This window comes from Oncorhynchus clarkii, chromosome 1, assembly GCF_045791955.1.
Source record: "Oncorhynchus clarkii lewisi isolate Uvic-CL-2024 chromosome 1, UVic_Ocla_1.0, whole genome shotgun sequence".
NCBI classification, from domain to species: domain Eukaryota; kingdom Metazoa; phylum Chordata; class Actinopteri; order Salmoniformes; family Salmonidae; genus Oncorhynchus; species Oncorhynchus clarkii.
In genome coordinates this window covers 54,140,258-54,164,820 of record NC_092147.1, presented here as the reverse complement: position 1 = coordinate 54,164,820, position 24,563 = coordinate 54,140,258, and the positions used below count along the sequence as shown (strand labels likewise).

The 24,563-nt window shown below is 42.1% G+C and overlaps 1 protein-coding gene across 4 annotated transcripts in view; it reads right to left on the bottom strand.

Annotated features, from left to right (window-relative positions):
- Positions 1–752: 752 nt before the first annotated feature.
- Positions 753–24,563, bottom strand: part of LOC139409000 (zinc finger protein aebp2-like) — a 68,342-nt gene continuing 44,531 nt past the window's right edge. For 2 of the 4 annotated variants that reach the window (XM_071153603.1, XM_071153629.1), the window contains exons 6-9: positions 18,133–18,200; positions 4,787–4,900; positions 2,487–2,516; positions 1,791–2,385 (exon numbers count right to left, since the gene is read on the bottom strand). In XM_071153603.1, coding sequence (XP_071009704.1) covers positions 2,379–2,385; positions 2,487–2,516; positions 4,787–4,900; positions 18,133–18,200 — 219 coding nt within the window. In that variant the 3' untranslated portion in view covers positions 1,791–2,378. Of the gene's footprint in view, positions 2,386–2,486; positions 2,517–4,786; positions 4,901–18,132; positions 18,201–24,563 lie in introns of all 4 variants that reach the window. The other 2 variants (XM_071153612.1, XM_071153621.1) reach the window with 2 other exon arrangements.

The window sequence follows — 24,563 nt, the reverse complement described above, 5'->3', positions numbered from 1 at the left end:
CATTAGGATGTTTTTAACATATAGCTTCAATAAAGTTCCAACAGGAGTATTCTTTCTTGTCTTCGTGAGCAATGGAACCCAAGTGACTACCATGAGGAAAAAGTGGGATCACAAAATGGCTGCTTGATGGACAGCTGATATATTCTGCTCTCATTCACTCCCAGAACAACATAGAAGCCTCATTATAATTTCTATTGATGGTTGACATCTAGTGGAACCCCTGGGCAGTGGAACATCATTCATATCTCAAGGGGATTTCATTGGGGACTCTGGTGAATACATACAAGCTCAGATTTCTGACTTCCTGTTTTGATTTCAACTCAGGATTTTGCCTGCCAATATGAGTTCTGTTATACTCACAGACATCATTTAAACAGTTTTAGAAACTTCAGAGTGTTTTCTATCCAATACTAATATGCAAATATTAGCAACTATGACTGAGGAGCAGGCCGTTTGATATGGGCACCTTTTCATCCAAACTACTCAATACTGCCCCTGCAGCCATAAAAGTTAAACTCGATGATAGGAACACTGGACTATTTTCAGCAAGTTGCATCCAATAATACAGAAAAAAACACTTTTCAATAAACAAGGTTTAAATCATGTTTGATGATAATGTTTTTGCAGAACTGTTTAAACTCGATGATAGGAACACTGTGGACAATTTTCAGCAAGTTGCAACCAAGAAATACAGAAATATACACTTTTCCAAAAACAAGGTCTAAATCATGTTTGATGCACTCTGTAAGCAATTTTTTTTTGCAGTACTGTTTATTTGAGATGATATTTACACCGGACAATTTTCAGCAAGTTGCAACATTGAAATACAGATAGAAACACGTTTCCATAAACAAGGTCTAAATCATGTTTGATTTACCCCGGATGTAAAATTGTTTGCAGTACTGTGTGTTTGTTTGTGTGTCTACCCAACAAGGCTTTTCCTAGAAAGGAACAGCCAGCCATGACAGTGGTGTCCTTAAAATATCAAACCATGATGTTCCCAAGAAGAAGACACAGAAATGATTTTAAATCTAATTCATAAGACTAACTCATAAATTCTGAACTATATTTCACTATGTGATCATTCTCTTCCTATCACACACACACACACACAGCAATAGTTAGTGCTGTTCAACAAGATCCTTTTACCTTTCTGTCTTTGTTTTATTGGTGATATATTCCACTTTCAACATAGAGTGAAATTTAAGTTCACAAGTCCTCATATTGAATGTTGAACTGTATACATACACATGGTAAATAGTCTATAATGATTACACAAATGTTTTACCATACTCATGAATTAACCATGCCTTGGGGTTCAGGAGTTCTAGTTAACACTAATGTAGTTAGTGGTCACAGGTGCTAAAAGGTTAGAGGTCATGCTTCAATGTACACGTTTGTATCGATCGGTTTCAACTAGTTATCACAGCCACAAAGTCAAAATAGGCTATATTGTAAAACTTAATGAAAACAAAAATAGGGTTTTTGGTCTTAATTTAAGGTTAGGGTTGGGTATAAGGGTAGCAGTGTGGTTATGGTTAAGGTTAGGTTTAAAATCAAATTGTAAGGAGATAAATTGTAGAAATGGCCAGGGTTTATGACTTTGTGGCTGTGATAACTAGTGAAGATAGACACTATCAAATTGTTGACAACAGCAAGAGAGCCCAAGAATAAGCACTGTCATGCAATAATGGGTTGCCTATACAAGTCATCATTACCATTATCCCCATTTTATCTTAATCTTTATCTTAATATTATCTTAATTTTAATCATCGGAGACAACATGAACATTATATGGATTGATGATTTAATTTGACATAATTTCAACAATAATAGGTTACAAAAAGAGCTTTCACATTGAAACAATAATTACACATTATGCTTAAAAATAATAAATTCACAATAAACTACAGTATTTCATGGTATAAAAATAACAAATCTGCAAAAAATATTTACAAGATGAACAATGTCTACAAAAAATGCTGTATGTTACTTTCTACACAATTAAACTATTTCTTTACGCAGTTGTGTATAACAACCAAACCATAGTTTTAGTGGTACACTTAAAATAATTTATACTAGTTTTTCTTTTCAAGTTTAGCACTTAATATAAAACATTCATTACCTTTTAAAGAACAGAACCATTTTAAATGCTGCAGACTGATGCAGTGGTGGGTGGTGGGTTTAAAAATACAGAGGAAATAGGAAACATTCTCTACTCTAAACAGAAAAAAGATGTAACATCTCTCCTCTGTCCAGGGTCCCTTCTGCTAGTCTCCTCCTTTCAAGGAACAACAGACGTAGAGGCTCCCATATAGACCCACATCCTAAGAACAGGAGTTCTTCCCTTCTGTAGTCCTCTGTCCACAGAAGACTCCTTACAGACTGCAAATAAGGAAAAAGATGTGAGATTGTAGATATGACCTCACCAGTAGTTCAGACTGTAGGGACAATGAAAGGATTAGCTCTTGACATGTAATGCTTACCTTCGCTTCAGCTGCTTCTGTGGTAACGCTCTGAGGAGACATAACAGAGCGTATGTGAAGACATTTACATTTTAGTCATTTAGCAGACTTACAGTAGAGTGCATACATTTTCATACTGGACCCCTGTGGGAATCGAACCAACAACGGAGGTTTTGCAAGTGCCATGCTCTACCAAGTGAGCCATACAGGGGGGGGGAAGAAAAAAAAAGAAGAAAAAGAGTGTGTGTGTGTCAGATAATATGAATGTGCCTGATAAAGACAGTCAGACGACGACGGGTGGGGTAAACTGGATTATAAAGTCCTTTACATCCATTGGCCGGAAGTCTTTTTTTTCTGTCGCGCCATCATGCAAAGTTAAAATCATCAGTACCTGCCCCCACTCTCCCTAAAATTTCTGGGAAAGGACTGGAGCCGTGCCTCTGTTGCGTGCAATATATCTCTTAATTTATGACCGTTTTGTTATTTTAGGCACATTGTTTCAGTAATTTTCAGTCTTTTATGGCAGGTCATAAACCTAACCTTATTTTCCATTACCTTGCCGTGGCTATGGAAGTACGCCGCAGTGAAGGATAGCCCTGCACAGTGCTGCAGAAATCTTAATATATAATGGATACAATGAGGGGGATTCAAGCTGCTAGCCTGGTCACTCTGAGGGGGCTATAGTGCCTTCAGGTCTTAGCCAAAGCCACTTGACCATGCATTATCATGGTGAACCTTGCCCTTAGTTCTAATGGCAGTGTGCTTATACCTCACCTCATATTCCTCTCCAGATTTCACTGCAGCCAATAGCATTGGAGAAGGCTGGGACAGCAATTATGAGCATAGGACACCTGCCTCTTCACATACACAGAGAACACACATCTCACATGGGAAATGGCAGTTTCATAACCACTTCTCTTTTTTTGGGCTTGACATCATTTTGTTCTTGGTGAGTGGTGTGAATGTGAAGAGGCTCAAGTGTTTCTTCGCGGCCTGGTTTTCTAGAGGGGAAGTCAAGGGTTGGCGCCGCCTGGTGGGTAGCAGTAACGTGCAGAAAGATGGCACAAAACACGGACAGGGGCCTCTCTATGGCCACTCAGAGCTTATGGTATTAAGGCACTACATGGCCAAAAGTAGTACGCTCGTTGAACATCTCATTCCAAAATCCTGTGCATTAATATGGAGTTGATCCCCCCCCCATTGCTGCTATAACAGCCATTTTTCTGGTAAGGCTTTCCACTAGATGATGGAATATTTCTGCAGGGACTTGCTTCCAATCAGCCACACGAGTATTAGTGGGGTCAGGCACAGATGTTGGGCGATTAGGCCTGGCTGGCAGTCGGTGTTCCAATTCATCCCAAATGTGTTCTATGGGGTTGAGGTCAGGGCTCTGGGCAGGCCAGTCAAGTTCTTCCACAACGATCTCGAAAAAAAAATTCTGTATAGACCTTGCTTTATAGACCTTGCTTTGGCTGCTGAGGCTGCTGAGCGGAGGACGGCTCATAATAATGACCTGAATGGAGTAAATGGAATGGTATCAAACAAATCAAAGACGTGGTTTTTATTTTTTGATACCACTCCATTCCAGCCATTATGAGCCACCCTCCCCTCAGCAGCCTCCACAGGCTCAATCAGGAAAAGGCCTTCCCCAGATAGTGAAGCGTAGTTCATGACTCCAGAGAATGCGTTTCTACTGCTCCAGAGTCCAATGGCGCCGAGATTTACACCACTCCAGCTGACGCTTGGCATTGCGCATGGTGATCTTAGGCTTGTGTACGGCTGCTCGGCTATGGAAACCAATTTCATGATGCTCCCGACGAACAGTTATTGTGTTGACGTTGCTTCCAGAGGCAGTTTGGAACTGAGGACATACGATTTTTACGCGCTGTTCACTTCAGCACTCGCGGTCCTGTTCTGTGAGCTTGTGTGTCCTACCACTTTGCGGCTGAGCCGTTGTTGCTCTTAGACGTTTCCACTTCACAATAACAGCCCTTACAGTTGACAAGAACAGCTCTAGCAGGGCAGAGATTTGACAAACTGACTTGTTGGAAAGTTGGCATCCGATGACGGTGCCCCGTTGAAAGTCACTGAGCTCTTACGTACGGGCCATTCTACTGACAATGTTTGTCTATGGAGATTGAATGGCTGTGTGTTTGATTTTATACACCTGTCAGCAACGGGTGTGGCTGAAATAGCCAAATCCACTCAATTGGAGGGGAGTCCACATGCTTTTGGCCATGTAGTGTACTTTATTTTGGGGGCATCCAGATTTTATTGTGATCACAACTTATTGATCAACGCACGCACGCACGCACACTGACCTGTAGATGTTGGGGTCTAGTAGCATAGCGGTGTCTTGTGGTAGCTGGGATAAGTGAACCACTTTTGTCTTCAGCTGAGAACGCTCCGTCTCGTTCACCCACACATCAGGCAGGCTGCAGGACGACACACAAATACAGAGGGAGAGAGACACAGAACATGTGGTTAGAGCATGGGCTTTGTTAAAACATGTGGTCAGAGAAAAAGAGAGAGAGGGGTGATAGATGGCAAGCAGGTAAGAGGCGAATGAGAAAGATGGCGGAGCAGAGGGGAAGGGAGAGTTGGCAAGAGACTATGGGGGATCTCCACTAACCGAAGATAAATGTATGGATTTTCTTTCTATAAATAATGTATACAGAAAGACTTGTGTGAAGGCCAAATTACAGAGGAGGAACTTCTTGATGCAATTAAAGCCTTTAAGTCTGGGAAAAGTCCAGGACTGGATGGCATACCAGTGGAGGTATACCAAACCTTATGATTCATTATTACTGAAACAGGATACACGTGGGAAATATAAAGATCCAGTCCTTTTAAAACATTGGAGGCCTCTTACATTTCAGTGTTGTGATTAAAAAAGTCTAGCAAAATGCATAGCGTATAGAATTTAAAAGGTATTATCGGATATTACTCATCCTAATGAGACATTTTTTTTACATGGACGATACATTGGAGATAATATAAGACAAGTACTGGAAACATTAGAACACTATGAAACATCTGGGAAATCACGCCTGGTGTTCATAGCTGACTTTGAAAAGGCTTTTGAAAAAGTATGACTGGATATATTTATATATTTTCATTAATTGTTTTATTTTACCTTCATTTAACCAGGCAGGCCAGTTGAGAAAAAGTTCTCATTGACAACTGCGACCTGGCCAAGATAAAGCAAAGCAGTGTGACAAACAACACAGAGTTACACATGGGATAAACAAACGTACAGTCAATAACATAATAGAAAAATCTATATACAGTGTGTGCAACTGTAGTAAGATTAGGGAGGTAAGGCAATGAATAGGCCATAGTGGCGAAATAATTACAATTTAGCAATTAAACACTGGAGTGATAGATGTGCAGAAGATTAATGTGCAAGTAGAGATACTGGGGTACAAAGGATAAAAAATAAATAACAACATGGGGATAAAGGTAGTTGGATGGGCTATTTACAGATGGGCTGTGTACAGGCTCTGACAGCTGATGCTTAAAGTTAGTGAAGGAGATATAAGACTCCAGCTTCAGTGATTTTTGCAATTCGTTCCATTCATTGGCAGCAGAGAACTGGAAGGAAAGGTGGCCAAATGAGGAGTTGGCTTTGGGGATGGTCAGTGAAATATACCTGCTGGAGCGCATGCTACCGGTGGGTGCTGCTGTGGTGACCAGTGTTCTGAGATAAGGCAGGGCTTTACCTAGCGAAGACTTAGAGATGACCTGGAACCAGTGGTTTGGCGACGAATATGAAGCGAGGGCCAGCCAGCGAGAGCATACAGGTCGCAGTGGTGGGTAGTATATGGGGCTTTGGTGACAAAACAGAGGGCACTGTGATAGACTGCATCCAATTTATTGAGTAGGGTATTGGAGGCTATTTTGAAAATGACATCGCCGAATTCAAGTATCGGTAGGATAGTCAGTTTTACAAGGGTGTGTTTGGCAGCATGAGTGAAGGATGCTTTGTTGCGAAATAGGAAGCGGATTCTAGATTACATTTTGGATTGGAGATGCTTAATCTGAGCCTGGAAGGAGAGAACCAGACACCTAGGTATTTGTAGTTGTCTACATATTCTAAGTCAGAACCGTCCAGAGTAGTGATGCTAGACAGGCGGGTGGGTGCGGGCAGCGATCGGTTGAAGAGCATGCATTTAGTTTTACTTGCATTTAAGAGCAGTTGGAGGCCACGGAAGGAGTGTTTTATGGCATTGAAGCTCGTCTGGGAGTTTGTTAACACTGTGTCCAAAGGAGGGCCAGAATTACACAGAACGTCTGCATAGAGGTGGATCAGAGAATCACCAGCAGCAAGAGCGACATCATTGATGTATACAGAGAAACGAGTCAGCCTGAGAATTGAACCCTATGGCAACCCCATAGAGACTGCCAGAGGTCCGGACAACAGGCCCTCCGATTTGACAAACTGAACTCTATCTGAGAAGTAGAAGGTGAACCAGGTGAGGCAGTCATTTGAGAAACCAAGGCTGTTGAGTCTGCCGATAAGAATGTGCTGATTGACAGAGTCAAAAGCCTTGGCCAGGTTGCTGAAGACGGCTGCAAAGTATTGTCTTTTATTGATGGCGGTTATGATATTGTTTAGTACTTTGAGCGTGGCATGACCACCTCGGAAACCAGATTGCATAGCGGAGAAGGTACGGTGGGATTCAAAATGGTAGGTGATCTGTTTGTCAACTTGGCTTTCGAAAACTTTAGAAAGGCAGGGCAGGACGGAAATAGATATGTAACAGTTTGGGTCTAGAGTGTCTCCCCCTTTGAAGAGGGGGATGAACGCGGCAGCTTTCCAATCTTTAGGGATCTCAGACGATACGAAAGAGAGGTTGAACAGGCTAGTAAGAGAGGTTGCAACAATTGCAGTGGATAGTTTTAGAAAGAGAGGGTTCAGGTTGTCTAGCCGAGCTGTATTGTAGGGGTCCAGATTTTGCAGCTCTTTTAGAATTTCTGAACATCAGCTATCTGGATTTGGTTGAAGGAGAAATGGGGGAGGCTTGGGCAAGTTGCTGTGGGGGGTGCAGAGCTGGTGACCGGTGTAGGGGTAGCCAGGTGGAAGCACGGCCAGCCGTAGAAAAAAGCTTATTGAAATTCTCGATTATTGTGGATTTATCGGTGGTGACAGTGTTTCCTAGCCTCAGTGCAGTGGGCAGCTGGGAGGAGGTGCTCTTATTCTCCATGGACGTTACAGTGTCGCAGAACTTATTGGAGTTTGTGCTTCAAGATGCAAATTTCTGTTTGAAAAAGCTAGTTTTTTCTTTCCTAACTGTCTGTGTATATTGGTTCCTAACTTTTCTGAAAAGTTGCATATCGCGGGGGATATTCAATGCTAATGCAGTATGCCACAGGATGTTTTTGTGCTGGTCAAGGGCAGTCACGTCTGGAGTGAACTGTTATCTGTTCTTAGTTCTGAATTGTTTTAATGGGGCATGCTTATTTAAGATGGTGAGGAAAGCACTTTTAACCTGTCTAGGACTGAGAGTGAAAGTCAGTGAAAGTGCAGGGCGCCAACTTCAAAACAATAAAAATCTCATCATTAAAATTCCTCAAGCATACAAGTATTTTACACCATTTTACAGATAAAATTCTCATTAATCCAGCCACAGTGTCTGATTTCAAAAAGGATTTACAGCGAAAGCACCACAAATGATTGTTAGGTCACCACCAAGCCACAGAAAAGCACAGCCATTTTTTCCAGCCAAAGAGAGGAGTCACAAAAAGCAGAAATAGAGATAAAATTAATCACTAACCTTTGATGATCTTCATCAGATGACACTTCATGTTATGTTTGATAAAGTTCATATTTATATCAACAAATCTGAGTTTACTATTGGCGCGTTACGTTCAGTAGTTCTAAAACATGCGGTGATATTGCAGAGAGCCACATCAATTTACAGAAATAGCATTTTAAATATTCACTTACCTTTGATGATCTTCATCGGAATGCACTCCCAGGAATCCCAGTTCCACCATAAATGCTTGATCTGTTCGATAATGTCCATCAGTTATTTCCAAATGTATTATTTTGTCAGGGCGTTTGGTAAACAAATCCAAAAGCGCGTTCAGGTCGCGCCTGAACATCGGACAAACAGTTCAAAAAGTTCCTTGCCAACCTAAGTATGGAATCAATCTTTAGGATGTTTTTAACATAAAACTTCATTAATGTTCCAACCGGACAAATCCATTGTCTGTACAAATGAAGTGGAACGTAGTTACCTTTCACGTGAGCGCGCCAGACCGAGGATGTGGCACTCTGCCAGACCACTCACTGGCAGAGTGCCAAAGAGGCCTTATGAGCCCCTCCTTTACAGTAGAATCCTCAAAACAGGTTCTAAATACTATTGACATCTAGTGGAAGCATTGGGAAGTGAAACATAACTAATATCACCCTGTATCTTCAATGGGGGCTGAGTTGAAAAACTACAAACCTCAAATAGTAAATAATGGCTAATTCTCAGAAAGTTTTAAACTGTCAAGAGGAGAGTAAAACAAGGTTATCCACTATCGGCATATCTATTTATTATTGCTATTGAAATGTTAGCTGTTCAATTCATATCAAAAAATAACATCAAGGGGTTAGAAATCCAGGGCTTTAAAACAAAGATGTCATTGTATGCTGATGATTGATGTTGTTTTCTTTTAAACCCACAATTTGGATCCCTCCACAGCCTCATAGAAGGACTAGATACATTTTCTCTCTGAATTACAACCAAATTATGATAAGTGTACAATATTACATATTGGATCACTAACAAATACAACTGTAACATTACCGTGTAGTTTACCAATAAAATGGTCTGACGGTTATGTGGACATACTCTGTAAACATATCCCGAAAGAAAGAAATTCTCAATCCAATACATTAGTATAAAAAGTTTGCAAAAATTAAAAGATTTTGCTACCATGGAAAGGAAAATACCAGTCTATTTGTGTAAAATTAACCCTGATTTACGCTTTATTCATATCCCGGTTTACCTATTTGCTTATGGTCTTGCCTACACCTAGCAACCGGTTTTTAAATTATATAAGCAAAAATGTTTCCATTTTATTTGGAATGGCAAGCCAGACAAAATTAAAAGGGCCTATTTATATAAGGATTATGATTACTTACAAGCCCTTAACCTGTTAGAGCTCTAGGGGCGCTATTTCATTTTTGGATAAAAAACGTTCCCGTTTTAAGCGCGATATTTTGTCACGAAAAGATGCTCGACTATGCATATTCTTGACAGTTTTGGAAAGAAAACACTCTGAAGTTTCAGAATCTGCAAAGATTTTGTCTGTAAGTGCCCCAGAACTCATTCTACAGGCGAAACCAAGATGATGCATCACCCAGGAATTAGCAGAATTTCTGAAGCTCTGTTTTCCATTCTCTCCTTATATGGCTGTGATTGCGCAACGAATGACCCTACACTTTCTGTCGTTCGCCCAAGGTCTTAGCAGCATTGTGACGTATTTGTAGGCATATCATTGGAAGATTGACCATAAGAGACTACATTTTCCAAGTGTCCGCCTGGTGTCCTGCGTCGAATTCGGTGCGCAATTGCCAGCTGCTTCTACTTTACCATTTGATTCAGGGGAGAAAGCATGTGTCCAAGAACGATGTATCAATGAAGAGATATGTGAAAAACACCTTGATGATTGATTCTAAACAACGTTTGCCATGTTTTCAGTCGATATTATGGAGTTAATTTGGAAAAAAGTTCGCGTTTTGAGGACTGAATTTTCGGATTTTTTTTGGTAGCCAAATGTGATGTATAAAACGGAGCTATTTCTAATACACAAGGAATCTTTTTGGAAAAACTGAGCATCTGCTATCTAACTGAGAGTATCCTCATTGAAAACATCAGAAGTTCTTCAAAGGTAAATGATTTTATTTGAAGGCTTTTATGTTTTTGTTAATGTTGCGTGCTGGATGCTAACGCTAATGCTAACGCTAAATGCTAACGCGAAATGCTAACGCTAGCTAGCTACTTTTACACAAATGATTGTTTTCCTATGGTTGAGAAGCATATTTTGAAAATCTGAGATGACAGTGTTGTTTACAAAAGGCTAAGCTTGAGAGATGGCATATTTATTTCATTTCATTTGCGATTTTCATAAATAGTTAACGTTGTGTTATGCTAATGAGCTTGCTGATAGATTTACACAATCCTGGATACAGGGGTTTTTTCATAGCTAAACGTGACGCAGAAAACGGAGCGATTTGTCCTAAACAAATAATCTTTCAGGAAAAACTGAACATTTGCTATCTGAGAGTCTCCTCATTGAAAACATCTGAAGTTCTTCAAAGGTAAATGATTTTATTTGAATGCTTTTCTGTTTTTTTGTGTAAATGTTGCCAGCTGAATGCTAATGCTAAATGCTACGTTAGCCATCAATACTGTTACACAAATGCTTGTTTTGCAATGGTTGAGAAGCATATTTTGAAAATCTGAGATGACAGTGTTGTTAACGAAAGGCTAAGCTTGAGAGCTAGCATATTTATTTCATTTAATTTGCGATTTTCATGAATAGTTAACGTTGCGTTATGGTAATGAGCTTGAGTCTGTATTCACGATCCCGGATCCGGGATGGGGAGATCAGAAAGGTTAACTATCAATGCAGTTCAAGAAATAGAGTTAATAAAATATTGACTTAACATAACAATAACGAGGCTATATACAGGGGTTAACGACACTGAGTCAATGTGCGGGGGTACAGGTTAGTTGAGGTCATTTGTACATGTAGGTAGGGGTAAAGTGACTATACATAGATAATAAACAGTGAGTAGCAGCAGTGTAAAAGGTGGGGAATGTCCACCAGAGCTGTTGCCAGTTGGACAGTTCCCGAAGACAAATAATACACAACTAGCTTTATACTAAGTGAATCGTACATAGCTCGACATGAAATCTTGGAGACAGAGGACCCATTTCTGTGACATGCTAGCATCGCTGACATGCTGCCCCCAGCTCGGCTGGGTGATGCCCATTCAGGATTTTAAAGGATAAGTTATTTTTTTACAACCAAATCTCTATTTTTGATGTGAATGGAATGTCATAGAAAGGTCCACACACCTTTGTTATTTCACTTGTTTTCAAGAAACATACCCAAAGCAAATCAATTATTCATCCTTATTGTGTAATATGGGGCCCTGAAAAAACATGAACAAAGGCTTCAAAAACACCCAAATACGTCATTTCAATAACGGCAAAGGTCTTTAGATGTTGCACACATAAAATTGTATCATTGCTACCTATCATCATATTTCATTTTGTTGCGACCTAAGCGATACCTCTCAATCCATTTAACAGGTAACTCCTAAAATAAAGGAAACACTTCAGTAAATGAGGGATAAATGAGGCTAAATGAGGGTATTCAGACCCCTTGACTTTTTCAACATTTTGTTGCTAATTCTAAAATTTATTCAATAGATTTCCTCATCAATCTACACACAATACCCCATAATAATGAAGCGAAACAGGTTTTTAGACATTTTTACAAATGTATTAGAAATAAATAAATAATAAATAAAAAACACCAATACCAAAATTAAGTTTCCATCCTTGATGGAACTTGATTGGAGTCCACCTGTGGTAAAATGTAAGATGGCGCCGGAAGAAATGGCAGCAGTTTTACGGGCGCCCAACCTGTCACGCCCTGGCCTTAGTATTCTGTGTTTTCTTTATTATTTTGGTTAGGCCAGGGTGTGACATGGGTGATTTATTTGTGTTTCGTCTTGTCTAGGGGTTTATTAGATTTATGGGGTTGTGTTCAGTGTAGTTGTCTAGGTGAGTCTATGGTTGCCTAGAGTGGTTCTCAGAGGCAGGTGTTTATCGTTGTCTCTGATTGGGAACCATATTTAGGCAGCCATATTCTTTGGGTATTTTGTGGGTGGTTGTTTCCTGTCTCTGTGTTTTGCACCAGTTAGGACTGTTTTGGTTTTTCCACGGTTTCTTATTTTGTACAGTGTTCATGTTTTCATCTTTATTAAAGATGTTCAACCATAACCACTCTGCATTTTGGTCCTCCTCTTTCCCAGGAAGAAAACGGTGTTTCATGTGTTTTTTTTTCTCATTATTTGTAACTTATTTTGTACATAATGTTTCTGCAACCTTATCTTACAAGAGCTTCTGGATATCAGGACAGCAATCATTCACCACGTATTAGACAAATATTTTTTCTTCAAACAGCAGGACGCACAGGACATTCTCCGAACACCCGACAAGGCCAACAGCCCAGTTATTTGCAAGAGGAAGAGACGCAGGTACAGAGGACACAGAGTGGGATGCCTCGTAAGGATCCGCAGAAGGCGAGTGGGAAAGCTGCCGTTACCGTCAATATTTCCCGCCAATGTGCAATCATTGGACAATATATTAGACGAGGCATCTTATGTTTCACGGAATCGTGGCTGAATGATGACATGGATATTCAGCTAGCGGGATATACGCTGCACCGGCAAGATAGAACAGCATACTCCGTAAGATGGGGGGGGGGGGGGGGGTGTCTGTGCAAACAACAGCTGGTGCACGAAATCTAAGGAAGTCTCTAGATTTTGCTCGCCTGAAGTAGAGGATCTTGTGATAAATTGCAGGCCACACTACTTGCCTAGAGAGTTCTCAGCTATATTTTTTGTGGCTGTTTATTTACCACCACAGACGGATGCTGGCACTAAGACCGCATTTAGTCAGCTGTATATGGAAATTAGCAAAGAGGAAACCACTCACCCAGACGCGGCGCTCCTAGTGGACGGACATTTTAATGCAGGGAAACTTAAATCAGTTCTACCTCATTTCTATCAACATGTTAAATGTGCAACCAGAGGAAAAAAAATTATAGATCACCTGTACTCCACACACAGAGATGCGTACAAAGCTCACCCTCGCCCTCCATTTGGTAAATCCGACCACAATTCTATCCTCCTGATTCCTGCTTACAAGCAAAAATTAAAGCAGGAAGCACCACTGACTCGGTCTATATATGGGGCGGCAAATCTGTCGTTCTGCCCCTGAACAGGCAGTTAACCCACTGTTCCTAGGCCGTCATTGAAAATAAGAATTTGTTCTTAACCGACTTGCCTAGTTAAATAACGGTAAAATAAACTGTTTTGCTATCAAAGACTGGAACATGTTCCAGGATTTTCCGATGGCATTGATGAGTACAACACATCAGTCACAGGCTTTATCAATAAGTGCATCGAGGACGTCGTCCCCACAGTGACTGTATGTACCGATGAATCGGAATGGACGATTAATTAGGGCCGATTTCAAGTTTACATATTTAATCTTTATTTAACTAGGCAAGTCAGTTAAGAACACATTCTTATTTTTAATGACAGCCTAGGAACGGTGGGTTAACTGCGTTGTTCAGGGGCAGAATGACAGATTTTTACCTTGTCAGCTCGGGGATTCAATCTTGCAACCTTACGGTTAACTAGTCCAACGCTCGAACTACCGGCCTCACGAGGAGCCCGCCTGTTACGCGAATGCAGTAAGAAGCCAAGGTAAGTTGCTAGCTAGCATTAAACTTAATCAATCATAATCACTAGTTATAACTACACATGGTGAATGATATTACTAGTTTATCTAGCGTGTCCTGCGTTGCATATAATCGATGCAGTGAGCATTCGCGAAAAAAGGACCGTCATTGATCCAACGTGTACCTAACCATAAACATCAATGCCTTTCTTAAAATCAATACACTGAAGTATATATTTTTAAACCTGCATATTTAGCTAAAATAAATACAGGTTAGCAGGCAATATTAACCAGGTGAAATTGTGTCACTTCTCTTGCCTTTATTGCACGCAGAGTCAGGGTATATGCAACCGTTTGGGCCGCCTGGCTCATTGCAAACTAGAATTTAACATAATTATGACATTACATTGAAGGAAGGTTGTGCAATGTAACAGGAATATTTAGACTGATGGATGCCACCCATTAGATAAAATACGGAACGGTTCCGTATTTCACTGAAAGAATAAATGTTTCGTTTTCGAGATGATAGTTTCCGGATTCGACCATATTAATGACTTAAGGCTCGTATTTCTGTGTGTTATTATGTTATAATTAATTATATGATTTGATAGAGCAGTCTGACTGAGCGATGGTGGACACCAGCAGGCCCATAAGCATTCATTCAAACAGGACTTTCGTGCGTTTTTCCAGCAGCTCTGCTGTTTATGAATTCAAGCCTATCAACTCCCGAGATTAGGCTGGAGTAACGATGTGATGTGAAATGGCTAGGTAGTTAGCGGGGTGCGCGCTAATAGCGTTTCAAACGTCACTCGCTCTGAGACTAGGAGTAGTTGTTCCCCTTGTTCTGTTCCCCTTGCTCGAGTGTGGCTGTTGTCGATGTGTTCCTGGTTCGAGCCCAGGTAGGAGCGAGGAGAGGGACGGAAGCTATACTGTTACACTGGCAATACTAAAGTGCCTATAAGAACATCCAATAGTCAAAGGTATATGAAATACAAATGGTATAGAGAGAAATAGTGCTATAATTCCTATAATAACTACAACCTAAAACTTCTTACCTGGGAATATTGAAGACTCATGTTAAAAGGAACCACCAGCTTTCATATGTTCTCATGTTCTGAGCAAGGAACTTAAACATTAGCTTTCTTACATGGCACATATTGCACTTTTACTTTCTTCTCCAACACTTTGCTTTTGCATTATTTAAACCAAATTTACCATGTTTAATTATTTATTTGAGGCTAAATTGATTTTATTGATGTATTATATTAAGTTAAAATAAGTGTTCATTCAGTATTGTTGTAATTGTCATTATTACAAATACATTTTAAAAATCGCCCGATTTAAATCGGTATCGGCATTTTTGTCCTCCAATAATCGGTATCGGCGTTGAAAAATCATAATCGGTCGACCTCTAGTACATACCCCAACCAGAAGCCATGGATTACAGGCAATATTCGCACTGAGCTAAAGGGTAGCGCTACCACTTTCAAGGTGCGGGACTCTAACCCGGAAGCTTAAAAGAAATCCTGCTATGCCCTCCGACGAACCATCAAACAGGCAAAGCGTCAATACAGGGCTAAGATTGAATCGTACGACACCGGCTCCGATGCTCGTCTTATGTGGCAGGGCTTGCAAACTATTACAGACTATAAAGGGAAGCACAGCCGCGAGCTGCCCAGTGACACAAGCCTACCAGAAAATCTAAATCACTTCTATGCTCGCTTCGAGGCAAGCAACACTGAGGCATGTAATGAGAGCATCAGCTGTTCCGGATGACTGTGTGATCACGCTCTCCATAGCCGACGTGCTCCGGGCATGTGCTGACCAACTGGCAAGTGTCTTCACTGACATTTTCAACATGTCCCTGATTGAGTCTGTAATACCAACATGTTTCAAGCAGACCACCATAGTCCCTGTGCCCATGAACACGAAGGCAACCTGCCTAAATGACTACAGACGTCCGTAGCCATGAAGTGCTTTGAAAGGCTTGTAATGGCTCACATCAACACCATTAACCCAGAAACCCTAGACCCACTCCAATTTGCATACCACCCAAACAGATCCACAGATGATGCAATCTCTATTGCACTCCACACTGCCCTTTCCCACATGGACAAAAGGAACACCTATGTGAGAATGCTATTCATTGACTAGAGCTCAGCATTCTACACCATAGTACACTCAAAGCTCATCATTAAGCTAAGGATCCTGGGACTAAACACCTCCATCTGCAACTGGATCCTGGACTTCCTGACGGGCCGCCCCCAGGTGTTGAGGGTAGGTAGCAACACATATGTTCACCCATGACTGCATGGCAAGGCACGACTCCAACACAATCATTAAGTTTGCAGACGACACAACAGTGGTAGGCCTGATCACCGACAACAACGAGACAGTCTTCAGGGAGGAGGTCAGAGACCTGGCCGGGTGGTGCCAGAACAAAAAAACTATCCCTCAACGTAACCAAGACTAAGGAGATGATTGTGGATTACAGGAAAAGGAGGACCGAGCACGCCCCCATTCTCATTGACGGGGCTGTAATGGAGCAGATTGAAAGCTTCAAGTTCCTTTGTGTCCACATCACCAACAACCTAGAATGGTCCAAACACACCAAGACAGTCGTGAAGAGGGCAAAACAAAACCTATTCCTCCTCAGGAGACTGAAAAGATTTGTCATGGGTCCTCAGATACTCAAAAGGTTCTACAGCTGCACCATCGAGAGCACTGGTTGCATCACTTTCCTGGTATAGCAACTGCTCAGCCTTCAACTGCAAGTCACTACAGAGGGTAGTGCGAACGGTCCAGTACATCACTGGGGCCAAGCTTCCTGCCATCCAGGACGTCTATACCAGGCGGTGTCAGAGGAAGGCCCTAAAAATTGTCAAATAATCGAGCCACCCTAGTCACTGTTCTCTCTGCTGTTCTGTTCTCTCCGGTACCGGAGCACCAAGTCTAGGTTCAAGAGGCTTCTAAATAGCTTCTACCCCCAAGCCATAAGACTCCTGATCAAATGGCTACCCAGACTATTTGCTTTGCCCCCACCCCACAGACACACAACCTCTCCCGCTCTTTTACACCGCTGCTACTCTCTGTTGTTATCATCTATGCATAGTCACTTTAATAACTCTACCTTCATGTACATATTACCTCAACTAACCGGTGCCCCCGCACATTGACTCTGTACCGGTACCCCTCTGTATATAGTCTCACTATTGTTATTTTACTGCTGCTCTTTAATTACTTGTTACTTTTATTTCTTATTCACATCTGTTTTTTTTCTTCTGCATTGTTGGTTAGAGGCTCGTAAGTAAGCATTTCACTGTTGTATTCGGGCGCAAGTGTCTAATAAAATTTGATTTGAAACAAACATGAAGTCAAACTTTTCCCTGAAAGCGACACGAACACGCAAACACATTAACACCGTCCCCTACAGATCCAGTGAGGGTACATTACTCCAGTTGAGTAATAGATCCACTCACACTCCCAGAATGGACTGAAGATTATGCCGATCTAATATGCCCACCCTCTCACTTCTACCCCATCAGTAAAAGTTTCAGTAAGTGATATCTCCTCCCTCTCAACTCTCCTCTATAGATAGACCGATAGACAGCCGCACCAATGTGTCGGAGGAAACACCGTACACCTGGCGACCTGGGTAGCGTGCACTGCGCCCGGCACAGGAGTCGCTAGTGCGCGATGAGACAAGGATATCCCAGGCCTAGTATGGAGGAGGATCGAAAAGACATGCATAAAAACATTTTTTTGTTCTGGCTCCACCCGGCCAGGTCTCTGACCTCCTCCTTGAAGACTGTCTCGTCGTTGTCGGTGATCAGGCCTACCACTGTTGTGTCGTCTGCAAACTTAATGATTGTGTTGGAGTCGTGCCTGGCCATGCAGTCATGGGTGAACATATGTGTTGCTACCTACCCTCAACACCTGGGGGCGGCCCGTCAGGAAGTCCACAAAAACACACAAACAAACACCATCGCCTACCCATCAACCAATTTCTTATGTTGCTTTATTGTGAATTTTTCTGATTTATTCAATGTGATGTTTTTATGGATCCCTCGAAAACAACCAGGGCTGTTGCTAAGTGACCTATCCTGGTTACACAAAGACAAATTGAATAGACCGTAATACTCCCTTCAGAGTCAATTAGGGTGCCCAAGATAGTCCATACTACTTACATGTCCTCTGGAGTCCAGTGGAGCAGCACCTTTACCTTCCCAGAGCCCTCTTTCCTCCTGGCAATCACCTGGTGAATGGAGAAGATGAGTCAAGAATGCTGTAATATTCATTAGATGATTAAAGTAATACCACAACACTGGTGGAGCAAGCTCCTTCTAGAACGAACTGGAACTCTCCATTCATTAGACTAAGCCTTCTATATCTGGGTTGGAGTTTGGGACAGGGATAACCAGTTTGAGGAATGCCCGGTTTGCTCAAGGACTGCTGCGGTGAGGGATAGAGGCACACTGAGAGAGACACCATAGCCTGGCAGAGCACCATGCCAGGAAGTTCTGGAATTGGTTTGGGACGGTAATGAATGAGGATCACCCTGTTGGCTGGAAGATTGCACAAGTAATAACAATTTCCATGGAGGCTGCTAGCTAAATATGCTAACGACTGCAAAAATAATAATTGCAAAAACAGGCAGTCCAGTTCATAAAGTTATATGGTTTTCATTGCAAGTTGCAAGCGTACTGTTAGCTAGCTAGTGAACGTTAGCTTGCTGGCTCGCTAGCTCACATGTATAATATGGTAAGTAATATTATTTGAATCAGAAATCCATTTGCATTGCTAGTTATAGCCTAATGTTATCTATCTAGCTAACATTGAACCTAGTTGGTTAGCTTTAGCTACCTGCAGATTCATACTACAGTATGTGACCCATTCACTTAGCTAGATGTGGCACGGGGTGGTTACAGCATTTATTTCACATGACCAATCAATTTAGACAAGTGTGTCTGGGAAAGCGTCATAAAATAATTATAACATTTTTATCTGGACACTTTCTGTTTTTGATATTGCTACTATGCAAATATGCAAGTAACCATTTTAAAGTACCATTCACACCTTCCGTACCCTGTGCATGTGACAAATAAACAGAGTTTATTGATATAGTGTGTGTTTACCAGAGACTAATGTGAAGAACAACATGACCTTCACCAAAGTCAGATTAGGATATATGCCAAGGACTTGATAAAGTGTATTTTTACCTGGAGTTTTCCCTTATTGTAGGCTATTACTTTCACCACTTTTAGTCTTGAAATCTTTGGTTGTTTACTACACTACTCACTCTGTTTTAGCACAGGGCCTCACAAATGAATCCTTAAAGAGATGGGTGGGGCTAAGGATTAAGAGGGTGTGAACAAAGGCCAGTGATCTAAACATTTGAAATTCATGCTGTAACACTACAACATTTTGAAAAAGTCAAGGGGTGTGAATACTTTCTGAAGACACTTTAGATGGACAAGATGGTGCCAATAGACATAGTCACCTGTTTCCTGGCTCCTAACCAACTTTGCAGCATTTTTTATTTTGCTACATCAAATCAAATCAAATTTTATTTGTCACATACACATGGTTAGCAGATGTTAATGCGAGTGTAGCGAAATGCTTGTGCTTCTAGTTCCAACAATGCAGTAATAACAAGTAATCTAACTAACAATTCCAAAACTACTGTCTTGTACACAGTGTAAGGGGATAAAGAATATGTACATAAGGATATATGAATGAGTGATGGTACAGAGCAGCATAGGCAAGATACAGTAGATGGTATCGAGTACAGTATGTACAAATGAGATGAGTATGTAAACAAAGTGGCATAGTTTAAAGTGGCTAGTGATACATGTATTACATAAGGATACAGTCGATGATATAGAGTACAGTATATACGTATGCATATGAGATGAATAATGTAGGGTAAGTAACATTATATAAGGTAGCATTGTTTAAAGTGGCTAGTGATATATTTACATCATTTCCCATCAATTCCCATTATTAAAGTGGCTGGAGTTGAGTCAGTGTCAGTGTGTTGGCAGCAGCCACTCAGTGTTAGTGGTGGCTGTTTAACAGTCTGATGGCCTTGAGATAGAAGCTGTTTTTCAGTCTCTCGGTCCCAGCTTTGATGCACCTGTACTGACCTCGCCTTCTGGATGATAGCGGGGTGAACAGGCAGTGGCTCGGGTGGTTGATGTCCTTGATGATCTTTATGGCCTTCCTGTGACATCGGGTGGTGTAGGTGTCCTGGAGGGCAGGTAGTTTGCCCCCGGTGATGCGTTGTGCAGACCTCACTACCCTCTGGAGAGCCTTACGGTTGAGGGCGGTGCAGTTGCCATACCAGGCGGTGATACAGCCCGCCAGGATGCTCTCGATTGTGCATCTGTAGAAGTTTGTGAGTGCTTTTGGTGACAAGCCAAATTTCTTCAGCCTCCTGAGGTTGAAGAGGCGCTGCTGCGCCTTCTTCACGATGCTGTCTGTGTGAGTGGACCAATTCAGTTTGTCTGTGATGTGTATGCCGAGGAACTTAAAACTTGCTACCCTCTCCACTACTGTTTTATCGATGTGGATAGGGGGGTGTTCCCTCTGCTGTTTCCTGAAGTCCACAATCATCTCCTTAGTTTTGTTGACGTTGAGTGTGAGGTTATTTTCCTGACACCACACTCCGAGGGCCCTCACCTCCTCCCTGTAGGCCGTCTCGTCGTTGTTGGTAATCAAGCCTACCACTGTTGTGTTGTCCGCAAACTTGATGATTGAGTTGGAGGCGTGCGTGGCCACGCAGTCGTGGGTGAACAGGGAGTACAGGAGAGGGCTCAGAACGCACCCTTGTGGGGCCCCAGTGTTGAGGATCAGCGGGGAGGAGATGTTGTTGCCTACCCTCACCACCTGGGGGCGGCCCGTCAGGAAGTCCAGTACCCAGTTGCACAGGGCGGGGTCGAGACCCAGGGTCTCGAGCTTGATGACGAGCTTGGAGGGTACTATGGTGTTGAATGCCGAGCTGTAGTCGATGAACAGCATTCTCACATAGGTATTCCTCTTGTCCAGATGGGTTAGGGCAGTGTGCAGTGTGGTTGAGATTGCATCGTCTGTGGACCTATTTGGGCGGTAAGCAAATTGGAGTGGGTCTAGGGTGTCAGGTAGGGTGGAGGTGATATGGTCCTTGACTAGTCTCTCAAAGCACTTCATGATGACGGATGTGAGTGCTACGGGGCGGTAGTCGTTTAGCTCAGTTACCTTAGCTTTCTTGGGAACAGGAACAATGGTGGCCCTCTTGAAGCATGTGGGAACAGCAGACTGGTATAGGGATTGATTGAATATGTCCGTAAACACACCGGCCAGCTGGTCTGCGCATGCTCTGAGGGCGCGGCTGGGGATGCCGTCTGGGCCTGCAGCCTTGCGAGGGTTAACACGTTTAAATGTCTTACTCACCTCGGCTGCAGTGAAGGAGAGACCGCATGTTTTCGTAGCAGGCCGTGTCAGTGGCACTGTATTGTCCTCAAAGCGGGCAAAAAAGTCATTTAGTCTGCCTGGGAGCAAGACATCCTGGTCCGTGACTGGGCTGGATTTCTTCCTGTAGTCCGTGATTGACTGTAGACCCTGCCACATGCCTCTTGTGTCTGAGCCGTTGAATTGAGATTCTACTTTGTCTCTGTACTGGCGCTTAGCTTGTTTGATAGCCTTGCGGAGGGAATAGCTGCACTGTTTGTATTCGGTCATGTTACCAGACACCTTACCCTGATTAAAAGCAGTGGTTCGCGCTTTCAGTTTCACACGAATGCTGCCATCAATCCACGGTTTCTGGTTAGGGAATGTTTTAATCGTTGCTATGGGAACGACATCTTCAACGCACGTTCTAATGAACTCGCACACCGAATCAGCGTATTCGTCAATGTTATCTGACGCAGTACGAAACATCTCCCAGTCCACGTGATGGAAGCAGTCTTGGAGTGTGGAGTCAGCTTGGTCGGACCAGCGTTGGACAGACCTCAGCATGGGAGCCTCTTGTTTTAGTTTCTGTCTGTAGGCAGGGATCAACAAAATGGAGTCGTGGTCAGCTTTTCCGAAAGGGGGGCGGGGCAGGGCCTTATATGCGTCGCGGAAGTTAGAGTAACAATGATCCAAGGTCTTTCCACCCCTGGTTGCGCAATCGATATGCTGATAAAATTTAGGGAGTCTTGTTTTCAGATTAGCCTACAGCTACAATGAATGCAGCCTCCGGATAAATCGTTTCCAGTTTGCAGAGAGTTAAATAAAGTTTGTTCAGAGCCATCGATGTGTCTGCTTGGGGGGGGGATATATACGGCTGTGATTATAATCGAAGAGAATTCTCTTGGTAGATAATGCGGTCTACATTTGATTGTGAGGATTCTAAATCAAGTGAACAGAAGGATTTGAGTTCCTGTATGTTTCTTTCATCACACCATGTCACGTTGGCCATGAGGCATACGCCCCCGCCCCTCTTCTTACCAGAAAGATGTTTGTTTCTGTCAGCGCGATGCGTGGAGAAACCCGTTGGCTGCATCGCTTCGGATAGAGTCTCTCCAGTGAGCCATGTTTCAGTGAAGCAAAGGACGTTACAGTCTCTGATGTCCTTCTGGAATGCTACCCTTGCTCGGATTTCATCAACCTTGTTGTCAAGAGACTGGACATTGGCAAGAAGAATGCTAGGGAGTGGTGCACGATGTGCCCGTCTCCGGAGTCTGACCAGAAGACCACCTCGTTTCCCTCTCTTTCGGAGTCGTTTTTTTGGGTCGCTGCATAGGGTCCACTCCGTTGTCCTGTTTGTAAGGCAGAACACAGGATCCGCGTCGCGAAAAACATATTCTTGGTCGTACTGATGGTGAGTTGACGCTGATCTTATATTCAGCAGTTCTTCTCGACTGTATGTAATGAAACCTAAGATGACCTGGGGTACTAATGTAAGAAATAACACGTAAAAAAATAAAAAACTGCATAGTTTCCTAGGAACGCGAAGCGAGGCGGCCATCTCTGTCGGCGCCGGAAGTCAAGTGAGACCCGAATCCAGGTGGTGGGTCACATATTGCACAGCTGAATGCAGATATTTACTTAAAAAGTAGCAACAGATATTATAATGTATATAAAAACTTCAAAGAAATAGTTTTAATGGTATACAAAAAAACATATATATATACTACCCAAGCATAATACCAACCAGACACCACAACTTGGCACAGGCCCATGCCATGGAAGACAGGTGTTTGACGAGGGCCCACGAGGAGGACATTTAAAATTTCACATTCAAACAGGAACCAGGGTCACCCTTCCTACCATTGGGTTACAATAACTGGAATGTGCTTCATTGTATGAAGGGGCCATAAAGGCCACCAAAGACCATCACTCATCTGTTCCCCCCCCCTTCCTTCATGACCTTGCTCCCTGGAAAGGGCACAAGAAAAAATGCAGAGTCAAAAGGATCTCTTGTGAACAAAGAGAGAAAAGGGACCATTAGTGGCAGAAAATATTAAACACGTTTCTTATCAATGTATTAAACTGAAAAACTCACATGTTTTGGAATGAACCCAATATGCATTTTGATCAGTGGCGGTCGGTACCATTAAAGATGAGGGAGGATGATAATTTTTTTATGAACATGGCCTTATTTCTATTACAGCATATTCTATGACCGTCAATCATGTTCCATTCACCCCGTTTAATGTAACTTTGATAGGTTTAGGCTACTACAGTTGAGGTCGGAAGTTTAAAACTCGTTTTTCAACCACTCCACAAATTTCTTGTTAACAAACTATAGTTTTGGCAAGTCGGTTAGAACATCTACTTTGCTCATGACAAGTAATTTTTCCAACAATTGTTTACAGACAGAATATTTCACTTATAATTCACTGTATCACAATTCCAGTGGGTCAGAAGTTCACATACACTAAGTTGACTGTGCCTTTAAACAGATTTTAAAATTCCAGAAAATTATGCCATGGCTTTAGAAGCTTCTGATAGGCTAATTGACATAATTTGAGTCAATTGGAGGTGTACCTGTGGATGTATTTCAAGGCCTACCTTCAAACTCTGTGCCTCTTTGCTTGACATCATGGGGAAATCAAAAGAAAATCAGCCAAGACCTTATAAAAAAATGTAGACCTCCACAAGTCTGTGGAGGTGCACTTCACAAAATAGATGGCATCATGAGGTAGGAAAATTATGTGGATATATTGAAGCAACATCTCAAGTGGACAATGACCCCAAGAATACTTCCAAAGTTGTGGCAAAATAGCTAAAGGACAACAAAGTCAAGGTATTGGAGTGGCTATGTCGTGGAAATTTCCTCTATTTACCAAATCATGAGAGCAAACCACACACAAGTCAGAGTTAGTTATCACAAAGTCCATCTTTAATTATATGAGCTCTATCACAACCCTGTGACTCTCAGATCAATTCAGTGTCTATCAATGAATTCTCTGAGAGTCCCTTCCACATTTTAACTGAGATCCTTTATAGCAAAGACACACACAGGATAACACAGCATCGGCATAATTCATCGTTCAGCTTTGTCTCCTAAAACATGTTATTTTCTCAAACTCAGTACCATAAACCAATCCTCCATATCAACAGGCATATATCAAATCCATCCTATCTTGACAAG